The sequence below is a fragment of the Mandrillus leucophaeus genome, unplaced genomic scaffold, assembly GCF_000951045.1.
Source record: "Mandrillus leucophaeus isolate KB7577 unplaced genomic scaffold, Mleu.le_1.0 Scaffold294, whole genome shotgun sequence".
NCBI classification, from domain to species: Eukaryota; Metazoa; Chordata; class Mammalia; order Primates; family Cercopithecidae; genus Mandrillus; species Mandrillus leucophaeus.
Genome location: NW_012103076.1, coordinates 4,725,779 through 4,748,112, shown reverse-complemented (window position 1 = coordinate 4,748,112; position 22,334 = coordinate 4,725,779). Strand labels below are relative to the sequence as shown.

The 22,334-nt window shown below is 45.2% G+C and overlaps 1 protein-coding gene across 1 annotated transcript in view; it reads left to right on the top strand.

Annotated features, from left to right (window-relative positions):
- The window catches only part of FHOD3 (formin homology 2 domain containing 3), a 237,779-nt gene that overhangs the window by 153,223 nt on the left and 62,222 nt on the right, over nt 1–22,334 (top strand). Inside the window, exons 10-11 of the mRNA XM_011986117.1 lie at nt 13,053–13,349; nt 21,794–22,334. Coding sequence (XP_011841507.1) covers nt 13,053–13,349; nt 21,794–22,334 — 838 coding nt within the window. The remainder of the gene's footprint in view (nt 1–13,052; nt 13,350–21,793) is intronic.

Sequence of the window (22,334 nt, the reverse complement as noted above, 5' to 3'; positions counted from 1 at the left end):
ATGTGATCATAATATGCTTTACATTTGGTAGTGCTCTGTCCCTTTTTCTCAAACGTATCTGGGTAGGTAGGGGAGATGTTATTATCCATGTTTTACTGAGGCCCAAATAGATGGAAAGCTGTGCTTCAGACCATCCTGGCACAGTGCTGGGAGTGTAGTTAGTGTTCTGATGCCCATCTCAGCCATTTGTCATGGAGTCATGGCTCTACCATGTTTGCATTGCTGTTCATATTAATGCCACGCCATCCCTTTGCTAACCCTCTCACCAATATCTGCAAAAATTGCAGCCTACATTTCAGAATTATGTTTACAAGAAAAGGAAAAACTAATATTTGTTATTGAATTTTCTATGCCTCAGGAGTACAGGTCCCTTTATGGGTTCTTTCTTTTATAACTCCTGTTTCAGATTCTGAAGAACTTTCAAAAGAAGAAGATACGAAAACATTAAAAACCCCTTTTCCTTTTGTCTTACAAAACGTACTTTTTAAAAGGGAAAAGCTAGTGATAAATACTGGTAGCATGACATGCCATCTAGTGAGATCTCTCAGTCAAAAGCTTTCCCAACTAAATCTGCTATAACTTTTGTATGAATGATGCCACTAACCCCCACCACCAAGTCAATATATACTTGAATTATTTTTCTGTCTGACCCTCTTGTGGCTTAGCAGATGTATGTCCCTATACTGCCTAGATTTGGTGATGATGGTCTAAGTATTTTCCTTTTTTCTGAAAGTACCAGCCCAAGGGAGGGAAAGGCATATATATACATGTTCCCATTTGCACTGTGTTGGAATTAATGGAGGCAGTCAGCCCAAAGTTTGGGCAAACATGGAAAGGCATCTCTTCATTCATTGCTTTGATATCCTTTCCTTATTTTCACTGATCCCTGGGGGTAGACATCAGAATATCTACTTAGTAAGTTTATTTCCTGTTATTTTTAGAAACTCGTAGATGATTCTGAAAGCGCCTAAGTGATTCTCATTATCAGAAAAGGTACAGTGTTCTTATTAGGATAGAGTTCTTCAACATAATTCTTGAGAAAGTTGCTCTGAGGATGAAAAATAGTAATAATAATCTGTACCCATAAGTAAAGTCAAGATAGCCAAGTAACCTCTTATCCCAATTTGTGTCAGATCCAGGTAACCTATTTCATGGAAACAAGAGTACAGAGAAACTACTCACCTGAAAACCAGATGTTGATGGTGGTCCCTGGAGGGTGTCCCAGGGTTGAGCTGCCTTCTCTGGAGAGCTAGAACTATGCTCCCTTCTTGCTCCCTCTTGTACACGAGTCCCTCCTGAGGCCAGATGGAGATAAATGACATTTCCCAGTGGAAGGAAGCAGCTGTCAAGAATTTAGAAGTGGCTTTCACCCACTAACCTAGCCAGGAAAGCAAAATTGTGTCTACATTATTTTATTATGAGCTTGATACTCTCCATATTGCACACAGAGATAATACATCAGGGATGCATTTGAAAATCATGCCACGCTGTATTATTTTATGTCAGGGAAAAATATGTTTGACAGTGATTTTTTTCTCTACCTGTAATTGGATTCCAGGGTATTTCCAAATGTCTGATTGTTTGGCCCTGGAGATATATATGGCCTATATGGCCATGGCCTACTCACCAGCAGCACTTACATAAATTATTGACAAAGGTTAACAATACTTCCTCTCACAGATCCAGGCATTTAAAGTATGGGTAAATATGGTGATTCCTGTAGCCTCCTGATCCTCAAACCTGGAAATAAAATTTAGACATAGAGTATCGTGAAATGTTTAGTTTGTCTAAATGATTTTTCCTGTGGGCATCCATTTGTCATTTTTGGCTGTCATCATTATTAGCATTGACTGCCTTTGTCATCTTCGTTGTGTAAGATGTTTTGAGTCTCCTTCAGGTGTAGGCACTCTCTGAGGTTATCTAATCCACACAGCAGAAATCAGAAACATCTGGTGTCCTATTTCCAACTGGCACGGTAGCAATGGAATATCGTCCATCATCAGCCTAACACTGCATGCTACTTCTCTTGCATAAACCTTTTGGATGCCTCCAGTTCAGTGTTTCGTGAATTGGCAGGAAACTAGATTCCTTGTGGTTCTATGACTCAGGGCTACCCCCCTCCCTGCCTCACCTGACTGCTGCTACTTGATGCCATTTTGTCAATTGGACAAAATCTTTCATCAATTCTACCCAAGGCCAAGGCCCTACCTGCTACACCTGCTGTGGGCAGCCTTTGCAAATCATTAAGTTTTTCTGCCTTGCCATTTCTCAGTCTCTAAAAATTTCCCTTTTTCTCCTCATAGAAGTGACCTTTGTCTGCAGTGTGTCTTCTTGCATCATACTTGGAAACATTAATGAGGATTGAATCCTTCTAAAGTAGACAAAGTATAAACCTTAAGTAAAGATAGGCATAGAATAGCACTGGGAAAGGTGATAAAGAAGAGCATTATTTATAAGGCAAGAGGATAGCTTGAACCCAGGAGTTCAAGGCTACGGTGAGCTATGGTCTTGCCACAGCACTCCAGCCTGGGTAACAGAGCAAGACCCCAACTCCAAAAAAAAAAAAAAAAAAAAGAGAAGGGGACGTGGATATTACCTGATCAAAATGATTATTTCCTAGGCAGCTATTCGGTGTCAAGAGCTGTGAAGGGACTGAAACATTACCCTAATTGTAAGCTAATATGCTGCCCTGCCACAATTCCGTGGATGCTGGCAGAAGACACAAAATTCCTGGGTCAGAGACAAAGGACTTCATTACTTCTAGTGATAGCAGTAGCCAGAGTACCAACATGTGTGCCATTTCCCCAAGCCCCAGTTCCCGCAGGCTGATGTGAATAGGGCCCAGTAAAACCTGCAGGCACATTGTGGGGAAAGGAACCCTGAGCCTTGGGGACCTGAACTCTTTTATAATGGGCGGTAAACTTGCCTTGCGTTTGTCCCAGAGGGAAACATTGTCTTTATTACAGGGGGCAATAAACCAACTACATCTTTGCTCTAGAGAGACCCTATTTCTGTCTTCTAAGGCTCTTTGCTATGCGCACATCCTTAGAAAGATAGTGCAGAAAAAAGGCTATCAGTGCCTTTGCTTGCAAGACTGAAGAAACATGCGAGAGCTGTAGAGAATTGTTTCGTAATATTAGATTTTAATGGTTTTAAATCAAGCTTTACTATGAAATTTGTATCCTAAAGTCTGTTTAGTGTAAACAAAAAATTCAAGTTTTGAACAGCAATTAGCTTGTTCTTATTTAACCAAAAAGTAAGTGCCTCAGGAGCTGCAAGACCCTGTCTTGAGCAGGTGCTTGGGATGAACAAGTTTGCTGCATCTGGAGACACTCACAGAGAATCTGGGTTGTTGGCTGGGTGAGACATCAGCGCCTTTCATCCCAGGTGGGGGCCTTGGGTCAGTGCTTCCAGGTGCAGTCAGGAGGCTCCACGTATCAGGACAATGAGGATTCTTGAGCCACAGTGGTACTTTGAATTTCCAGACAATGACTGAGACCGATGAAATTAGCAAAGGAGAATAACTCTGGGGCTCCTTCTAGCATTCTTGTCCATCCTCAATTTCTTAATCACTACTCTGCCATCTCCACCACTCCCACTTTCCCTCCGGCAGTCCTGCTTTCCCCCATCCATCTTTGGAACACATTTGTTCAAAATGAGACAACACCTGCAGTATAGCAAGACACACTTGCATTGATTTTCTGGTAGCTGAAATACACTTTTTCAGGAGAACCTCTGGGTTCAGTGACTATGTGGTGTATCTTGTCTGCCTCTGGACGTGATGTGCATCTTTGGAGCCTTCTGAAGTTGTGACTTCTGTGAGAAGGCTGCCTCTGCCAGATACATCAGGAAGTTCAAGTCACTTTTGGTTGACTTTCTGGATCCATCCCCCTCTGGATGCCTCTGTGTCCTCTAGATAACCTCCAGGCTAAACACGATAGTTGCCTTTTGTGCCGTGTACATTTCTCATTGTTTTCTCACCGTTTCCTCTCAGTCTTTTCTCATCGTTTGGTCGCAATCCTCCCATGGACTGCTCTTCTGCCTTTGTACTAAGTGGTGGGTTTTTCTGAAGTTCCTCCCCAGCTCCCCTCTCTTTTCGTGCCACATCCTGTCACAGGGCTCTCGCATTCCACCTGTGATTTTTACCTACCTCCCATATGCTTTAAATGCCTGAGGTCTGTACCGCCAGCCTTGGCCTCCCTGAGCTCAGGGTGTGTGTATTGCGCATCCCCAGCCATCTCCATTGAATGCCCCTCCGACTGTTCAGACTCACCAGGTGCCAGGCTGAGGGCTATTCAGATGGGAGGTGATGTCTGTCTCTCATCCAGAAACCCCCACCCCAAACCTGCTTGTATTTTCTAGGCCCCACCTGGGTAAGGCCATCTCTCTTGGCCCAATCATTGAAGCTGGAACATACATATAATTTTTTTTTCCTCCTTCAACACTCACCTTACATCCAATCAATCCCCAAGTGTCTTTTGTGTTGTTTTCTCTCAAATCAGCCCTCTTTCTTTTCTCTTCATTGCCAGTGCCTTAGGCCTGGCCTCAACCATCTCTGATCTGGGCCATTTCAATCACTTCTGATGGGTCTCACTTCTTCCAGATTCTTCTCAGCAACCCAATTAAAAACAAAGATCTGTGTACCTTTTCTTAAAATTATCAGGTGGCTCTCCATTATCTACCATATAAATTCAGATCTTACGTGACATTCAAGACCATTTGTTACTCACACCAACCACCACAGCCACCCCCCAACAAATGTTACGCTCCATCCACACCAAACCACAATCAGTACCTGAAAATGCCATGCTCTGTGCTTGGAGTGCACTCTTTCATTGGGTGCCCCCTGGACTGTTCATCAAGCTGAGGCACCTTCTCTTCTCTAAAGCCTTCCTTGGTTCCTCTCTTGTGTTTCCCTTGCATCTTGTGCACAGTTGGGATGCAGGGCTTACCTCACTGTCCATGCAATAATTTGTTCCTCCCAAGCATCTGTGTGCGCCTAGGGCAGGGCACGTGCCTGTGCCCACCTTTGTTATTCCCAGTGCTTGGAGTAGAACAGGCATTCAGTACATGGGTTATGAGTTGGCCAATAGTCAAGCATGACAAAAGAAAGCAGACACACGAGTCTGCAGAGACAGCTGTTTCCTGTACCTAGGAAGAAATTTATTACATGAGCCATGGGTGGAGGACACATCTTTGACTATGCAGGCCACTCCATAAGGACTGAATAAGTGATGTTGGTGTAATTAATAGAGAGGAAAGTTTTACAGAGAGTTGACATATCTGGGCCATTTCTTTCTGAGGATCTAACTTTAATAGAATAGTCACACTGTATGTTATCAGTGTGAGAATAATTGAACCTGAAATTGTCTTCTTCTTTATCCTATATGATACTACAGTAGCGTTATATACATATTAAGCAAGTGAACTCTATCAGAAGCATAATCTGAGGGGCAAGAGAGTGGGAAGTGGAAATTCTAATTTAAATAGTGCTTTAAATCCTGTCTGATATTCATATCAAGTGTCTGTCCCGGAGGGAGCATGACCACAAGGAACATGGATCTTTTCTTCTTTTCTTTGAACGATTCCTGATTCCAACATGCCCCTCATAGTATGAACAATCTGGTGCTTTAGAGTTTACAGATTTGTATTTGGGGGTAATATGGCCCATGAATTCAATCCCAGCACTTAAGGAGTTCCACTGACACTAAATTAAAACCGTGATTGTCAAAACTATGGAGAAGTTATGGGATCTATAAGGTGGCACTGTCCAAAGGGACTTTTAAAGGTAATTTTGACTCTACGTGGTCAAAATTGTTCAGGTCAAACAGGTTCAGGCCTAAGCCATCTCTGAAGATGAAAACTATCCATCTTCAGAGGGGCTTAGGTCTGAAGCTCTTTGGAAAACCAAACTCTGAAACTTGAGGACAAAACATGGCTTAACTTTTAAGGCATAAAAATTAGGCTATTGAATCAGTATTTTGCAAGTGGTGAGTTGTTTCTTTTGTGAGACTTGAGTAGAGGTTCTTTTGTGAAGCTGAGTTTGTGCCTATCCTCGTGCAACTATTCCTGTAGAGCAGTGATTCTCAACCAGGGGTGATTTTGCTCTTCTGGGGGACGTTTGGCAGTGTCTGGAGACATTTTCAGTTGCCACAATAGCAGAGGAGAAGTGGAGGGCTTGTGCTGAAGCCTCTAGTGAGTAGAAACCAGGGATTCTGCTAAACATCCTACAGCTCATGAGGCAGTCTCCCAGAAGGAGGAGTTATTCAACCTAGAACACCCAGGTAGCCAGGCTGAGAAACCTTGCTCTAGAGTGAATCCAAGTGAACAGCCTAGCAAGAACTGGTCTAACACCAAAGGCAAAGTCTAAAGGATTTTCAAAGTTGTAAGCTTTTTTCTCTTGGGACCTTTTTCAGATTTCTGTGATTAGAACACACGTCTGTAGTCAATCGTGTTAGCTATTAGCTCTGAGCTGGGGAGGTCCCTGGAATCTACACAGTTTGGAGCAACTCTTACAGAACTGGCTGGCCCAGCCCTTGGTTTCATAAGACCTGCCAGAAAGCCAAGTCCTGGCAAAGTCATCAAGACACTACCACAGATTGAAATCAACTGAAGCCACCCAGAGATGTATCAAGTTCAAAACTCTACCATCAATTTATCTCTTCAAAGAAAAATTGCATGACCAGAACTTCTAATTGGACACTCTAAACTCAGCTGTGAGGGACATGGATGAAAGCAGAATTGAAACATTCCTGCCGTGTGTGTGTGTGTATGTGTGTGTGTGTGTGTGCGTGCATGCGCGTGTTCAGGAATGATTAGATCTTTCTTCTTGATTGCTTAAGTCACCACCACACAGTATAACCCTGTGATTAACAGCCCAAGTTTTGTAGTCCAGCTTATCCAGGTTCAAATCCAAGCTCTGTTAGCATGAGCTCTGCTTAGCAGTGAGGTCCTGTTGGTCAGAGGATTGCTGAAGATATTCAGTGAAGGGACTGTTTACAGAGGTATAGGTAGGTCATGAGACCATCAAAATGTGGTGATGCTTCACCCAGAGACTAGCAGTCATGGGACACTGTTCCCACCTTCAGGCCTGAAGGAACTTGGTGAATGACTAGAACTTGGTAAGGGCTGTGGCCAGAGGAGAGAGAGCAAGGGACAGAAACAGTGGCCTGACAACCTCTGCCAGACTAGGGCCCTACGTGAAGGAAGCAGGGGTGTTAATATCCCAGCTTCCTTCTTCCTACCTTTGCTAGAACCTCCAGGGGCTGAGCCAGGGAGAGGGAGAGCAAATACAGGTGGTGTTCTCTGCGGGGGTCAGCATCCTCAGGCGCAGAGCAGAACAGAGCATGGATCAAACAGTCAGAGAGTAGCCAGCCTGCTGTGTAGCTCTGGGCAAGTTGCTTAACCTCTCTGAACATGTTTCCTTATTTCTCACATGGGGACATCAATCTTCACTTCATATTGTAGGTATGGGAACTAAAGATGATGTAATATGATTCCTAGCACAGCACCCGGGTATAGAAGGTGCTCAATATGTAGTGAGTTTGATTTTTACTGCATTAGGCAAGCAGGACCTGATGTCCAGTGAGGTTTTGGGGACCAGATGAGGAGTTGCTGTTGGGATTTGGGAGGGAGAAAGAAAACGAGATTGTGTGAGTGAGCGATGGTCTGCCCTGGCTGACTTTGCACAGGGACCAGCTGGCTGAAGTTCTCAGGCCGACTCGTTCCTCATTTCTCTCCCCGTTTTGTGATCTGCCTGAGGAAAGCATGGTCACATTCTCCACCTGATGGGGCAGCCTTTACATTCTCATACCTAAGACAAACACTTAACTTCTCCCCCATGCCGTGGGGTTCTCATGTTGATGGATTCCCATCCTGGTTTCCCAGCCTCTCTCACTCCAGTAATGTCTGTTTCTTTGGGGTGAAGAATTCCTTTTAGTGGCTGTGTTCTGGTTGTGGGTTCTTCCCTACAAGCTGATGACAGCCTAGGTCCCTGTTATGTCACTTTGAGGATACCCTGGACCCCTTCTTTTCTATTATTTCTTCCTCCTTGCAAAAAGTATCCATTACCTCATCCTTTTATGCAGTTTAGTGTTGCTTTTTTTATTTGGCCCTTGTATTCCCCCTACCCCAACCTTCAAATCTAGCTGCAAGCCCTCAGAGCCAGGTCAGCACAGGCTCTGGCCAAACACATTTTTCTGGTCTTTGCTAAGTGCATCCTGGCGATGCTGAGATCCCATCGGTCTGCACTCTTGGGCTGTGATCCAGGAAGACAGATCCCGGTTTTGGACGCCTGTAATGTTACCAGGCATTCCTTGCTATGTCTTCCTTTTATTTCCAAATGCACGTCCACTGCTAGGAGAAGGATTGCCTGGGCACCTGACCCAAGTCCTTCCTGCAGTTCCCCTCCCGCCTTGCACAGCCCAGGAGATGCAGTCAGATCTTTGTGTCCCTCCTCCATCCAAGGTGGTTATGGAAAAGCGTGGCAAGCCCTGGCATCTCCTGACCTGCCGGGTTTGGGGTATCACTGTCACTCCTGAGCCTCCCTTGAAGATGCTGCTGCAGAGTTCTTAGAGGCATTACATGCTGGGGAAGGGACACTCTGCTCCTTCCCACCTGACCACCCTGGCACGGGCCTTCACTGTTCTCTCCTGGTCTCGGGTTTCTGAGGGCAATACCAGAGCCCTCCCCATAGAAAGGTCATGAGGGCTTTGGAAGGCGGTTCCTGTGAAGTGCTCAGTAACCATTCCTCAAAGGGAGCCAGCAGCCCTGCGAAACTCCCTGCCCTGCTCCTGTGTGAACAGAGTTCCTCCCCCAGCTGATGTCTGGGATGGAAAAACCTCCTGCTGTTCAATCTCAATCCCTTTCCCATGTGTTCTTCCAGTGGTGCTGTGTTTTTATTTTCTTTCTCTCTTGAGCTCCACTGATTGCCATTCCCCTCTTCCTCCTCTGTCTCTCTCTCTAAGGCTTTGCTTCGTGGACTCTTGATTCCACACTGACTAGGGGCCTCACCCCACAGCTCGCAGGCACACCCAAGCTGTTTCCAGCAGGAAGCCTCGCTTGCCTGTGATGCAGGTGGAGACAGGGCTCACCTCAGACTAAATGAAACGCAGAACAACTATCACTGCCCTTAGGGTAAAGTCCTAGATCCCTCCATCAATACACAGGGCTGGTTGCCCTGGCCCCTGATAACTACCCAAACCTCTTCTCACTCCTCCTGCCAGGCCACACAGCTTTCGTTCCCTCTGGCACGCAGTGGGCTCCGGGTCCCTGCATGTGCACTTCCCTCTGCCCAGGACACTCTCAGCGTTTCCCCTCTTTTAATTCATTTTTATCCCTTGAGACTCTACTTAAACGTTATTTTGCCACAGAGACTTATGTCTTAGGCCTTGCCAAAGACCCTTGCCATGCGTTCCCAGGGCACCGTGCATTTTATCTTACACATCCATCACTCTTACAAACGTATTTTTGTTATTGTGTCTGCTGATAGTTGAGAGGTGGGGGTTTCCCTGTGCCCACTGGTGGCAGAGCTCGCTCACTTTTGCCACATGGATGTCGCGGCAGGTTGTTCAGGATCTCTAATCTGCTTCTCTCTAGCCTCTGTGACAGAGCTGGGTCAGTCTCATGGGTCTCTGTGTCTGTCTCTCACCACCAACACCACACTGTCGGGCCGGAGAAAGGCTCATTAAATTCTGGGACTGGTAACAGTGAGAAGTTGTAAACATTCCTAGGAGGGAAACAAGCACCTTTCCTCCCTAGTTGTTGCCAAAGGTCGTAGCTCCCTTTAGGACTTTTCCTACAGGATTATATGGCTTCTCCTGTTTCCTGGGGACTTGGTGGGTATAACTGAGACTTTTTCCTGCATCCACCCAGAGGGCAGCAGACCTGGCTTAGAGACACTGACTCAGAAGGAACTGGGTGTGTGTGTGTGTGTGTCTGCGCGCGCGCGCGTGTGTGTGTGCACGCGCACGGAAGGAAGTATGAGTGAGGGAAATCCTGCTGAAAGATCATGGGAAAGGGGAGGAGAAATGTTCCGGAGTTCAGTGTGGAGTCTCAGGGCTGTCCTGGGTGCTTTCTGAATATCAACAAGAATGCTGTGAGCAGACGCTGGCCCCAGGACCACGCTGGGGCCCTCCAGCAGGAGACGAAGGCAGGGTCTTGGCCCTCAGGCAACTTTCCTGTGTTTGATTAAGACAGCTGGAGAAGGGCTCTGCCATGGACCCTGGCGGTTTCGCTTGACTTGAATGTGTGTGACAGTTATTTAATTTGTTCATCATTAGGACGGCCTCAGATTTGCGATCAGACCTTGTAGACACTGAGTCATGTATTCTGGGCAGGAGATGACTTTGCCAATTACTACCTCCCCAGCAGTCATGAAAAAAAGAAACCACCCCAGTGGTTGAAATCACAGATTGAAATATGTGATTCCAAGAAGTTAGGCCCTAGTGTATCGGAATGAAATTGTGCTGCTCCCCCTCAAGAGTGTGGCTTTGCCAGATCTTGCGTGTCTGTTAGCTCACCTGCTCAGGGCCAGAGCCGCTGCTTGGGTAGGGTCCTGCATGCTCAGTGGAATGGAACACGGCAGGGCACACACACAGGCTGAAGTCAAACAGCCGTCAATCACAGAGCCTCCCCACTTGGCCCAGACCCCTGGGGGCGGTGAGTAGACACAGGCTTATGGCAGCCAACTGACCCCACGTCCCTGTCTGTGATGAAGCCACCAGGACGGGCCCTTGCTGGTTTTCACCATGTGCTTACCAATTAAAACTTCAGTCCATGCCACATGCTGGGCTGTTGGAAACACATTTTTATTTTGATGTGGCTATTTTGAAGTCCATGTGTGCAAAAACATGTGCTTTCTGTCAACCAAATGATGACGCTGCCGCCTCTGAGGCCGTGCTCCTGCCATGCTTGTAAAACTAATGGGGTTTTGTATCTCTCCTAAATACTCTATTATCAGATGAAAAAGAAATTACCATAAAAATTCCTTCAGTACCAAAGGGAATGTTTCTAAAAGGGCTGTTCACTTCATCCCATGACCCAGCACAGTTTTTACTTTTAAGGAAGCGTGTATGACGCTCTCATTCTCAGGCACGCAGCCTCACAGCTGTGTGGCCACTGGTTTCCTTCTGTGACTGCCACCCCTGCCTCTCTGTCTGGACACTGTGCCCTCAGATCTCCAGTTCCTAAAGCCTTCCCCTCTTGGGATGCCCAGGAGGGACAGCCCCTCAGCTGCGGTCTTTGCCGCCCCTCCCCGTGTTCTCCAGCCTTCCTGGGAAGCAGGTTCCTGCCCCAGGCCGGAGTTCCCAGTAGAAGATGCACAACTACAACCTGTAATCAGAGCAGAGGAATTTGCTCCTCCACCCCCAAATTCCTACCTGGCACTCAGGGACATTCCCACAGAGGAGTGGGATTTGGAAGTTGCCCAGGAACATAAGGAAAGGTGGTATTTCATCCTCTCCACTGCATCTTCCCTGCCCAGCTAACTCCCTGACTCATCCTCAGAGGATGGCAACCTGAGAGCAGATGAAGGATTGGGGGTGATGGCCCTGTGGGTCCTGAAGAATGAGTTGCTGGGAAGCTGGGGTTAGCTGGACCCCATGCCTCGTAAGGTCTGAATGTCCCTCCCCCTTAGTAATGCCCGTGCCCAGCCTGCTGAGGGGCTGGTTCTGTGTGCCCCATGGCCAGCCGTGCCCATTACCTGGTGCGGCAGGATGCCTCCACAGAGAGCTGCCCTGATCTGCGTGTTCTCATGGAGTCTGGGCAGGTCCCTCTCATCCCCTGCCATGTGCAGACCCTGCCAGAATTTCTGTGGTGCTTTGAGCAGTGTGTACCTAGGGTTCAAGCACGCGCCCTTAGAGTGTGTTGCCAGGGTTCCAGAGGAGCGGCTTTGCTCAGCCTGAGGCCAGTTCCTTTAAGAGTGAGCCGCCCTCCTCCAGCCTTCATGTGTGGCAGTTGGCTCAGAATTTTGTGTATTCTCAATCATTTTGCTACATATCCACAGCTCATAGCTGAGAGCTTTGCTCAGCAAAAAAAAAAAAAGAAAAGAAAAGAAAAAAATGCATAAGCCAGATTGTGCCATTTCCCTGTTCCCTAGAGTGTCACGTGAGTGCGAACATGATCATCTTACCTCAGTGATAGCATCAGGTCTCCAGCCTTGATAGGTTTGCAAATAGACTGTGACCATGAGTGATTCTTCCAAACTGCTTTCAAAATCAAACTAACTTCACATTATGAGCAAACATAACCCAAGAGAAGGGTGATGAACCTCACTGGTTCAGCCAACTGATTTCAGAACACGTTAGCTGATTTTCATCAGCTTGATCCACCATGGAGTTTGTTTCTCTTTCCCTAAACAGGCAATAGGGTTATATATTAGTTTCGTATTGCTGTGTAACAAGTTTCCACAGACATAGCGATTGGAAACAACACTCGTTTATTATCTCACAGTTTCCATCTGTCAGAAGTTTAGCACAGCTCAACTGAGCTCTTGACCTTGGCTGTCCACTGCCACAAGGCTGAAATTAAGGCTGCAGCTGGCTGAGCTCTTCCTAGGAGACTCTGGGAACAGTCCACCTCCAGCCTCGTTGAGGGTGATAGCAACATCCAGGTCCTTGTGCCCGCAGAACTGAGGTCCCTGTTCTGGTAGGCTGCTGACCAGAGGTGGTTCTCAGCTTCTAGAGGCCACCTGCATTCCCTGTCAGCCAAGCAGTAGTGATGTGGCAGATCCTTCTCCTGCTTCGAACCTCTGACTTCCTTTTCTGCTGCCATTTGGAAAACTGTCTGCCTTTAAAAGGCTTTCCTGATTGGATCCAACTCATCTAGTTACTCTCCATATCGTAAGGTCACTGACTGGGACTTTCCTGTCATCTGCACAATCCCTTCACAACATTGCCTCCGTGAGTGTTTGAATAGCCAGGGGATAGGTCTCCTAGGGGCTGTCTTTGGACATCTGCCCACAACAGAGAAATCAACCTCACATCCATTCTCACCTCACATCACCCTTCCAAGAAACCTGTTGTCAATATAATCTCCATTGTTGTCTCCACCAGCAAGTGCCGGGGATCCTGAGCCCGAATCAGAGGCAGAACCGGAACCAGAGGCAGGGGCAGGGCAGGTTGCTGATGAAGCTGACCAGGACATAGCCTCTGCCCACGAGGGTGCAGAGACCGAAGTGGAGCGGGCACTAGAGCAAGAGCCGGAAGAAAGAGCCTCCCTCAGTGAAAAAGAGAGACAGAACGAGGGGGTGAACGAGAGGGACAACTGCTCTGCCTCCAGCGTCTCGTCCTCCAGCAGCACGTTGGAGAGGGAGGAGAAGGAGGACAAGCTCTCCGGGGACAGGACAACCGGTAAATGAAGCCCCTTGTTTCAGTCGGCATGTGCCAGGGAGGCCTGGGGTGCAGGGGCTGGTTCGCTAAGAGCCTGTCCACAGGCTGGTCTCTGAGGTGACCTGGGTCAACCTACTCATGCAGCTGTGTCACCCAGTGTCTGGGGACGAGGAGTGTGGCCATGCTGGCAGCCAGCCAGCAGCTTTCTGCCCTGTAGAAAGATGGCCCCCAAACCCTCTGCCACACCATCACATTCATTACCTCCACACCTGAGGAAAAGGGCCCCGATAAGGAGGGCCTTTCCTGAGGAATAAGCCCCAGAAGAGAAACCTCTCACCTCCCCCTGACTGTTCCATTGTGAATAATAGTAAGGTTGATAATAGTAAGGCCTTTTCCATTTTTGATAGAAGTTTAGAAACTGTCACATTGTCATCTATTCCTTTAAAAATGTGTCTACTGAAGAGTGTTAATCATTTTGACTGGGCATTTCAGACTGGAAAAGATTTGTTTAAATGGATTGAATGAGTGTTTCCAAAAAATTGTGGTACGCAGTGTACTGAGGTCGATTTGATGTACTGGAATATAGATCATTTGTTTTCTACATTATACTCATAACCATTCTTTTCTTTGTATAAAGAACAAGCTTTTCCTTATGGAAGTATATCTTTTTGGTGTTACACTTAATACTCATTCAGTTCTCCTGTGAATGGTAACTTTAGAATTAGGGACCAAATGGAATATTAGATTATAGGTTTGGTTTAGCCTGAAAGAACCTCACCAAGGACTTGAGGAGGGTGCCAGAGAGGGTTATGGGAATTATAAATAATTCATATGATCTGTGATACCACAGGGTTACTTTTCCTACCCACGACTTACGTGCTATCACGGTGGTAGAATGCCTCCTTTTCAACAAACAGTCCTAACCAGTGGAGTCAGGTCTAATGGACCAGCCTTCGTTAAGCTGCATATGAGTGGTACCCACTCAAGTCAATGTCTTAGGCCCAGAGGACAATATGATGCCTCTACCAAGGACTGCCAGCCAGTGCCATGACCCATGAATGACTTATTAATTCCCAGATTAAAAATACATTGTCTCAGAAGCATGGATGAATGAATGAATGAAACCAGAATGTCTTCCAATAGACCTGTCAATCAATGGCATAGTCTAAAATAGTTACTATTTGGATTTTTCCCAGTTAGAATATACTACTAGATTTTATACTTTATATTGCTGGGCACTATGATGCAGTAAAAAAGAGAAGATAAAAGACTTTATTAGTTTACATATTAGGAATTATTGCATTGAAAATCCAGTGTCTTCATTTGGTTGAATATGTATGTGTCGAAAGGTATTATATATACTGATATTTACTTAGTTTCTTTCAAAGTCAGATTGCAGTTAGTCCCCCAAACTCTACTTCTTAATCATATTTCTGTAATTATTGTGGTAATACTGGATGTAGGTTGAGTCTCACTGGTCAGATTGGTCTTAAATCATGTTTTATTTATTAGGAATAGCTTTAAGAATTATTCATCATAACTAGGTTTAGCAGGCCTAAAATATATCAAGAAATTGGATTAGTAAAAATATACCAGGCGACAGAGCTTTCTTGGGTCAGATTGTCCAGTATTCTTCCAAATAAGGACAATTTTCCAAAAATGGAAAGTGCTCCCAGTGAAGAACCATTGACTTTCTACCAAAAGTGGGCAGTGTCCAAGTGTTTAGAAGCAGGAATTAGGGCTTTGCAATGATGTTTCTGCTTTGCTCCAGTGCTGTTAAGAGATTTGGTCATGTTTATTTACTGTAGCTTATTGGATCCTAAAAAATCTCACTGTTCACAGGCATCATCAGCCACTGTGGAGTCAGGGCAGCTATGTCATTATAGCTCTTGCTTTTCCGAGTGCTGTCAAATCACAGAGCAACCTTAGAGATAATTAAAATGATTCCCAAACGTATTTCTAATGACTACGTCAAAAATGAATTTGTAGGACTTAAAAAAGTCTCATTCCAGTTATGTGGTTCAATTTTTCTTTGTTTCATGTGTTCTACTCTAGGGCATGCATGTGAGAAGCTTTATCATAGCATGAATTATGCTTTTTTATAATTACTTGTATAATTATCCTTTGTCTCCACTTGAATGTCAGCTTTGTGAGGATGGGGATGTCTGTCTATTCATTGTGAGTCCTCACTTCCTAGCAGGGTCTCACAAAACAATCGATGAATAAATGAAGAGGAGTCTGGCTAAGATGGGGAAGCTTCATTGCTCCTGGGTTCTCCCCTCTTACAACCAACATAGCAACACTCTGAGAATACCAGAACAATCCATTAGAGGAGGACTGTGAAATGTGGAAAGAAGAATGCAGACAGCCTAGGAAGCTCTGGACTTAAATTACATGACAGTGAAGTTCCAAGTAAAGCTTATTTCCCTAGCCAAAGGACTGGGAAAAGGATTGCCTAACAGAACAGAACACAGGCTTTTTACTTATTAATACTTGTACCCTAGACAGGCACTAATGAAAAACTTGACCCAGAGTCAATGGAGACTGATAGGGAGCTGAACCTCCGGCTTCATTTGGAGGCGATAAGGCAATGTGAGTCAGTGATTTAATTTCCCTGGGAAGGTGCCAGTGGGGCCAAGGGAGGGGGCACTGACCTTCTACCCTCCTCATCTGCAATGAGCCTGTGTGAGTCAGCACTCTTGCTGGGGTGGTGACAGCAGGATCCAGCAGGGAGCTGAACAGCTCCCTCCACCAGCATCTGTATGCTATACCTAAAAAGGCTGACTACCTACTAATAGATTAGATAGGATCCAAAGTCTAATAATGCACAAAATGTCCAAGACATAATGGAAAAATCATTCATCATTTCAAGAGCTAAGGCAATCACATCTTGAATGGGAAAATGCAATAAACAAATGCCAACACTGAGATGAGCCAGACATTGGAATTATGCGACGGAGATTTTGAAGCAGCCATCATGATACTGCTTCAGTGAGCAGTTACAAACACTTAGGGAATACATAAAAAATAAAATATCTCAGCAAAGAAATAAAAGATATTAAAAAGAACCAAAGGGCAATTGTAGGACCTGAAAAACACAGTAACCAAAATAAAATACTTACTGGATAGTCTTAATAGTAGATTAGAGACAACAAAAGAAATGATTAGTCAACTCAAAAACAAATCAATGGAAATTATGAACTCTGAATGGCAGAAAAAAACAGACTGAAAAACATGAACAGAGCCTCAGGGACCTGTGAGACAATAAGACTCAATCTAACACCAATTCATTGGAAGCTGTAGAGGAGAAAGAGTGTAATGCTGAAAAATTATTTGAAGAAATAATGGCCCAAAACTTCTCAAATTTGTCAGGAAGCTGAGCAAACCCCAAACAAGACAAATTTAAAGACATTTACACCAAGACAAATGATAGTCAAACTTACGAAAACTGAAGACCAAAAACAAGCAAAGAAAGTTTTCTAAGAGGCTAGAAAGAAACGTTTTACCCATAGGGGAACACCAGTCCAAATGACAGCACATTGCTCATCTGAAACCATGGAGGCTAGCAGGAAGGGGCACAATATTTTGCTAGTGCTAAAAGAAAAGAACTGTCAACTATAAATTCTATATCCTGCATATGTATCCTTTAAGAATGAAGGGGAAATAAGATTCTCAGATAAAGAAAAACTAAAAGAGTGGGTCCCTAACAGACCTACCCTCAAAGAATTACTACCAGAGGTTCTCCAAACAGAAAGAAAATGGTGACAGAAGTCTTGGAACTTCAGGAAGGAAAGGAATGGGTGAAAACACGGAAAAATAAATACTTTCTACTTATGAGTTCTTAAATCATACTTGATGGTTGAAGCAAAAATTATAACATCATTTGATGTAGTGCTCTGTGTAGGTAGAGGAATACTTAGGACAGCTATACTTTCAGAGTGGGGAAGCTAAAGATATCTAAATGGAAGTAAGTTTTCCACACTTCAAAGTGGTTAAACAGCAATACTAGTTTACTGTGGTTAGTGTGTATAATGTAATACCTAGAGCAACCACTACAGAAACCAGATGAAACAATGTACTTGAAAACACTATAAATAAATCAAAATGAAATTCTAAAGAATATTCAAAGGGGATGAAGAAAGGTTGACTAATGGGTACAAGTATACAATCCAATAGAGAAAATAAGAACTAATGTTCTATAGGATCAGTAGGAAAATTATGGTTTACAATAATGTGTTGTGTATATTTCAAAATAGCTACAAGAGAATACTTTAAATGTTGTAAAAAAAAGAAAAGACTATTTAAGGTGATGGATATCCCAATTACATTGATTTGATCTTTACAAATTATATGAACTTATTAAATTATCACGTGTACCCTGAAAATATGTATATCTATTATGTATCAATTGAAAAATTTGTTAAAGTAAAAGTATTCAAGTAACCCATAGGAGACCAAGAAAGGAGAAACAGGAACTAAAACAAATGGAACAAATATGACAAATAAAATGGCAGACTTAAGCTCTAACATATCAATAATTCCTTTAAATTAAAAGATAGATGGCAGAGTGGATAAAAAAAAGACCCAATTTTATGTTATGTATAGAAAACTCTTTTCAAACATAATGACACAGGTAGATTGTAAGTTAAAAGTTGGGGAAAAAATTTGTAGGACTAGGTATAAAAGGAAGAAAAAAGAAAAAAAGTTGAGAAAAGATATATTATGCAAACATTAAATCAGAGAAAAGCAGGAATGACTACATCAGATAAAGTAGACCTCAGAGCAAAGGAAATTACTAAGGACAAAGAGGGACACTACGAATGATAAAAGGAGTCATGAATGAAGAGAATAAGCGAGGAAACTGGCATTTAAAATATATTACCTGTTTGCCTGGGTGCAGTGGCTTACACATGTAATCCTAGCACTCTGGGAGGCCGAGGTGGGTGGATCACTTGAAGTCAGGAGTTTGAGATCAGTCTTGCCAACATGGTGAAACTCCCATCTCTACTAAAAATACAAAAATTAGCTGGATGTGGTGGTGCACACCTGTAGTCACAACTACTTGGGAGGCTGAGACATGAGAATTGCTTGAACTCTGGAGGTGGAGGCTACAGTGAGCCAAGATCACACCACTGCACTCCAGTCTGGGCAAGAGTGAGACTCCATCTCAAAGAAAAAAAAAATTCTTTTCCTTGTTGCCAAAATAAGAAAATGCTCACATTTCCCAATAAATGGAGAAAGAGCGAGGCCGTCTCTTGAGAAGGGCTTAGCTGCTTTATCTGCTGCAGCCTCCTGGCATCAAAGTGGTCTCTCTGTTCACAGGAGTGTCTGACCACTTGTTGGAACTCCAGCTAACCAGATTTTTCGCTCTTCTCCTCAAATGGCATCTCATCTCCTTTTGATGGTGATTGTTTTCTAAGTATATTTTGTTCGTAAAACCTAAAAGAGGGTTCAAGAGCTCCTTGTTCCGGTGTTGAGATGGCCTAAGGTCCCCTGGTCAGGTTAAGCCATTGTTGCACTGAGGACAGAGAATAAAGCTACACTGAAAATCCTGGGGGACCTTGTGCTCCCCTGGTCAATGCCTCCTCAAGCCAGGGCCCACCCTCAGCGTGTTTGAGTGGGGATGCTCCTTTGGCTGAATGAAGCTCCCAGTGCTGACCTCCCAGGCCTGGGTCTCCTGCCACATCTCAACACCAGAATCCACTGAGGCCCTGGAAAGCTGATGGAACTCACCTCCTGAAGCACTCACCACCTGGCCCTGCCAGCCCTGATATGGTTTGGCTGTGTCCTCACCCAAAACTCATCTTGAATTATAGTTCCCATATTCCCCATGTGTCATGGGAGGGATGTGGTGAAGATAATTGAATCATGGGGGCAGTTTCCCCCATTCTGTTCTTATGGTAGTGAATTCTCACAAGATCTGATGGTTTTATAAGGGGCTTTCCCCTTCTTTGGGCACTCACTTTTCTCTCTCCTGCCACCATGTGAAGAAGGGCATGTTTTCTTCCCCTTCTGCCATGATTGTAAGTTTCCTAAGGCCTCCCCAGCCATGATGAACTGTGAGTCAATTAAACCTCTTTTCTTTATAAATTACCCGGTCTTGGGCAGCCCTTTATAGCAGCATGAGAACGGACTAATACAAGCCCCAAAGAGGCAAACCCAGAGGGATAACATTCCTGATCATTCATTCATTCATTCATTCAGTTGTTCCAGATGTTGCAGAAACAACAGTGAACAAAACAAACCCAAATCCTGTTCTCATAGAGTTTACATCCCATGCCAAAGGCAATTTAATGAGTAATTATAATCATTCCAGTGATAGGGCAGAGGCAGACAATAAAATAAGTAAAACATGACAGATTCGATAGTCATAAGAGCTGTGATGAAAAATAAAGCGGGAAAGGATGATCAACAGTGTTGGGAGAGGATTGCACAATTTTCACTAAGTGGTCAGGGAAGACTTCACTGAGAAGATATGGTTTGAGTAAAGACAAGAGGTCAAAGATAAAAATTGTGTGATGTAGTTTATCCCAGGAGGGGCTGACACCCTGAGGCCAGATCGTACTTGGTGAATTCTAGGAATGGGAAGAAGTTGCTGTAGCTAACAAGGTTTATGGGCGTGTGTGTCTGGGGGTCGGGGAGTCTTGGTGGTGGGCGATGAATGAAAAGTAAGGAAGGATCATGGAAGGCCTTGTGAACATTGTGTCATGGCTTTTTCTCACAGTAAAAGGTGGTGCTGTTAAAAGACTTTGAGCAGAGAGATAGGATCAGACATTTTTATAAACATCATGTGGCTGTTGGGGTAAGAATTGGCTATCAAGGGACGTGACTAGAAGCAGAGAGTCCAGCAGGGATGCCCGTGCAGTACTGTAGGCAGGAATCCACGCTGGCCTGGCCCTTGGTTGTGGTAGCAGAGGTGCTGAGAAAAGCAGCTGGATTCTGGATATGACATGAAGGTGTAGCCAACAGGATGCCCAGCAACACTGGATGTGGAGGATGAAAGAAAAGAAGTCAAGAATGACTCTGAGGTTTTTGGAATTGGCAGCAAGATGGATGCAGTTGCCGTAGCTGAGACAGCAAAGGATTGCAGGAGAAGCAGTTTAGGTTGGGGACTGCATGGGTAGAGAAGGTGGTGTTTTATGGATGGCATTTAATGCCTTGAAACTAGATGAGACTGAAAGAGTGCAGATGGAGAGAAGAGGTCCAAGGACATTTAAAGGTTAATGACAAGGAGGAACCAGCAAAGGAGACTGAGAAGGAGTAGCCAGATGTCCTGGGAGCCCTGTGTCGTATGTCATATCTTGGGACCCCTGTGAGGGGGGACAGAGTGGTTGACTGTGTCTAGTGCAACACAAAAGTCACTGGTACCTGAAAGCAGCAGCTGAGAAGGGTAGTGGGAGCAATAGCTCCCTCTGACTGGGTCCAAGAGAAAAGAAAAAAGAAATTGGAGGCAGTGGGCAAAGCAACTCTTATGAGCAGCTTTACTTTAGAGGAAAGGAGAAAAGTTAAAGTTAGGTGATAGCTAGAGGGATGAGTGGGGCCAAGGGTGATTTTGCTTTCTTAAGATGGGGGAAATTATATATATATGTATGTCAATGTGCCAGAAGGAAGACTGTAGTGGGAGGGCCATGGGAAATGCAGGACAGATAATTTCTGGAGTGGATTACTTATGCACAAGTGGTCTCTCGACCCCTGCTAAGAGGTATGTTTATGAGGCAGTCACAGGAGGGAGACTGTGTTCTAAGGGTCAGTGCAGGTGGGAGAGTAGAGGTGGAAGGGAGGCTCTGGAAGATTCCTTCTGGCTTCATCTGTTAAGTCCGTGAACTTGGAGGCAAGGTTATCTCTGAGGATGAGATGGGGCAGGAGGTTAGAGAAGAGAGGGCTATGGAAAGTCACCTTGGAGAGGAGTGAGTGAGATTGTCAGGCAGCATTCAGTCCCCTGGAGACTAGGGACCGTGATAAGGAATGAACCTAAAGAGTGACCAGTGGCACAGTTTGTGTGTTTTTGAGGCACTTTGAGCTGCACTAGTGTAGATTTGGAGTCAGGGAGAGAAGCAGAGGTCATCTTCCAGGCTCTCCAACACCTGCTGGGGTCAGGGAGTGGCTTCTTGCCTCCCTATCTCAAGTTAGGGCAGAGGCTCCTTAGTTACCTGTGGCTGAGTGGGTCCTGACCTGTTGCCTTGGGTGGGCAGGAAAAAGGAGGAAAATTTCTCCCGTGAGCCCAGGTAGGAGCCAGCAGCATCATGCCTGGAAGAGTCTTGGGTCCTCGTGTGGGTCTTTGGGACTGTAAAGCAGCATGTCTTCTTGCCCAAGAGCATCTTGTTGGTCATGGCTTTGACTGTTCGTGCCGTGTCTTCTCTGAAGTTACTCCCATGTGTCAAGCTCACTTATTGTCTAATCAGTTTTCTCATGGAAGCGAGGCCCCCCTTGCCCCTTTCTCATTTTTCTCTCCCGTGTACTTTCAGGTTTGTGGCCCGCAGGTGTCCAGGATGCAGGTGTAAATGGACAGTGTGGCGACATCCTCACCAACAAACGGTTCATGCTTGACATGCTGTATGCCCATAACAGGAAGACTCCGGGTGATGAGGAGAAGGGAGATGGGGAGGCCGGGAGGACCCAGCAGGAGGCAGAGGCGGTAGCCAGCCTTGCTACCAGAATATCTACCCTGCAGGCCAACTCTCAGACCCAGGATGAGAGCGTCAGGAGGGTGGACGTCGGCTGTTTGGACAATCGGGGCAGTGTGAAAGCATTTGCTGAGAAATTCAACAGCGGGGACCTGGGGAGAGGTTCCGTCTCCCCTGATGCTGAGCCCAATGACAAGGTCCCAGAAACAGCGCTGGTGCAGCCAAAGACAGAGTCTGATTACATCTGGGACCAACTCATGGCCAATCCAAGAGAACTCAGAATCCAAGACATGGATTTCACTGACCTGGGGGAGGAGGATGACATTGACGTCCTAGATGTGGACCTAGGTCACAGGGAGGCCCCTGGGCCACCTCCCCCACC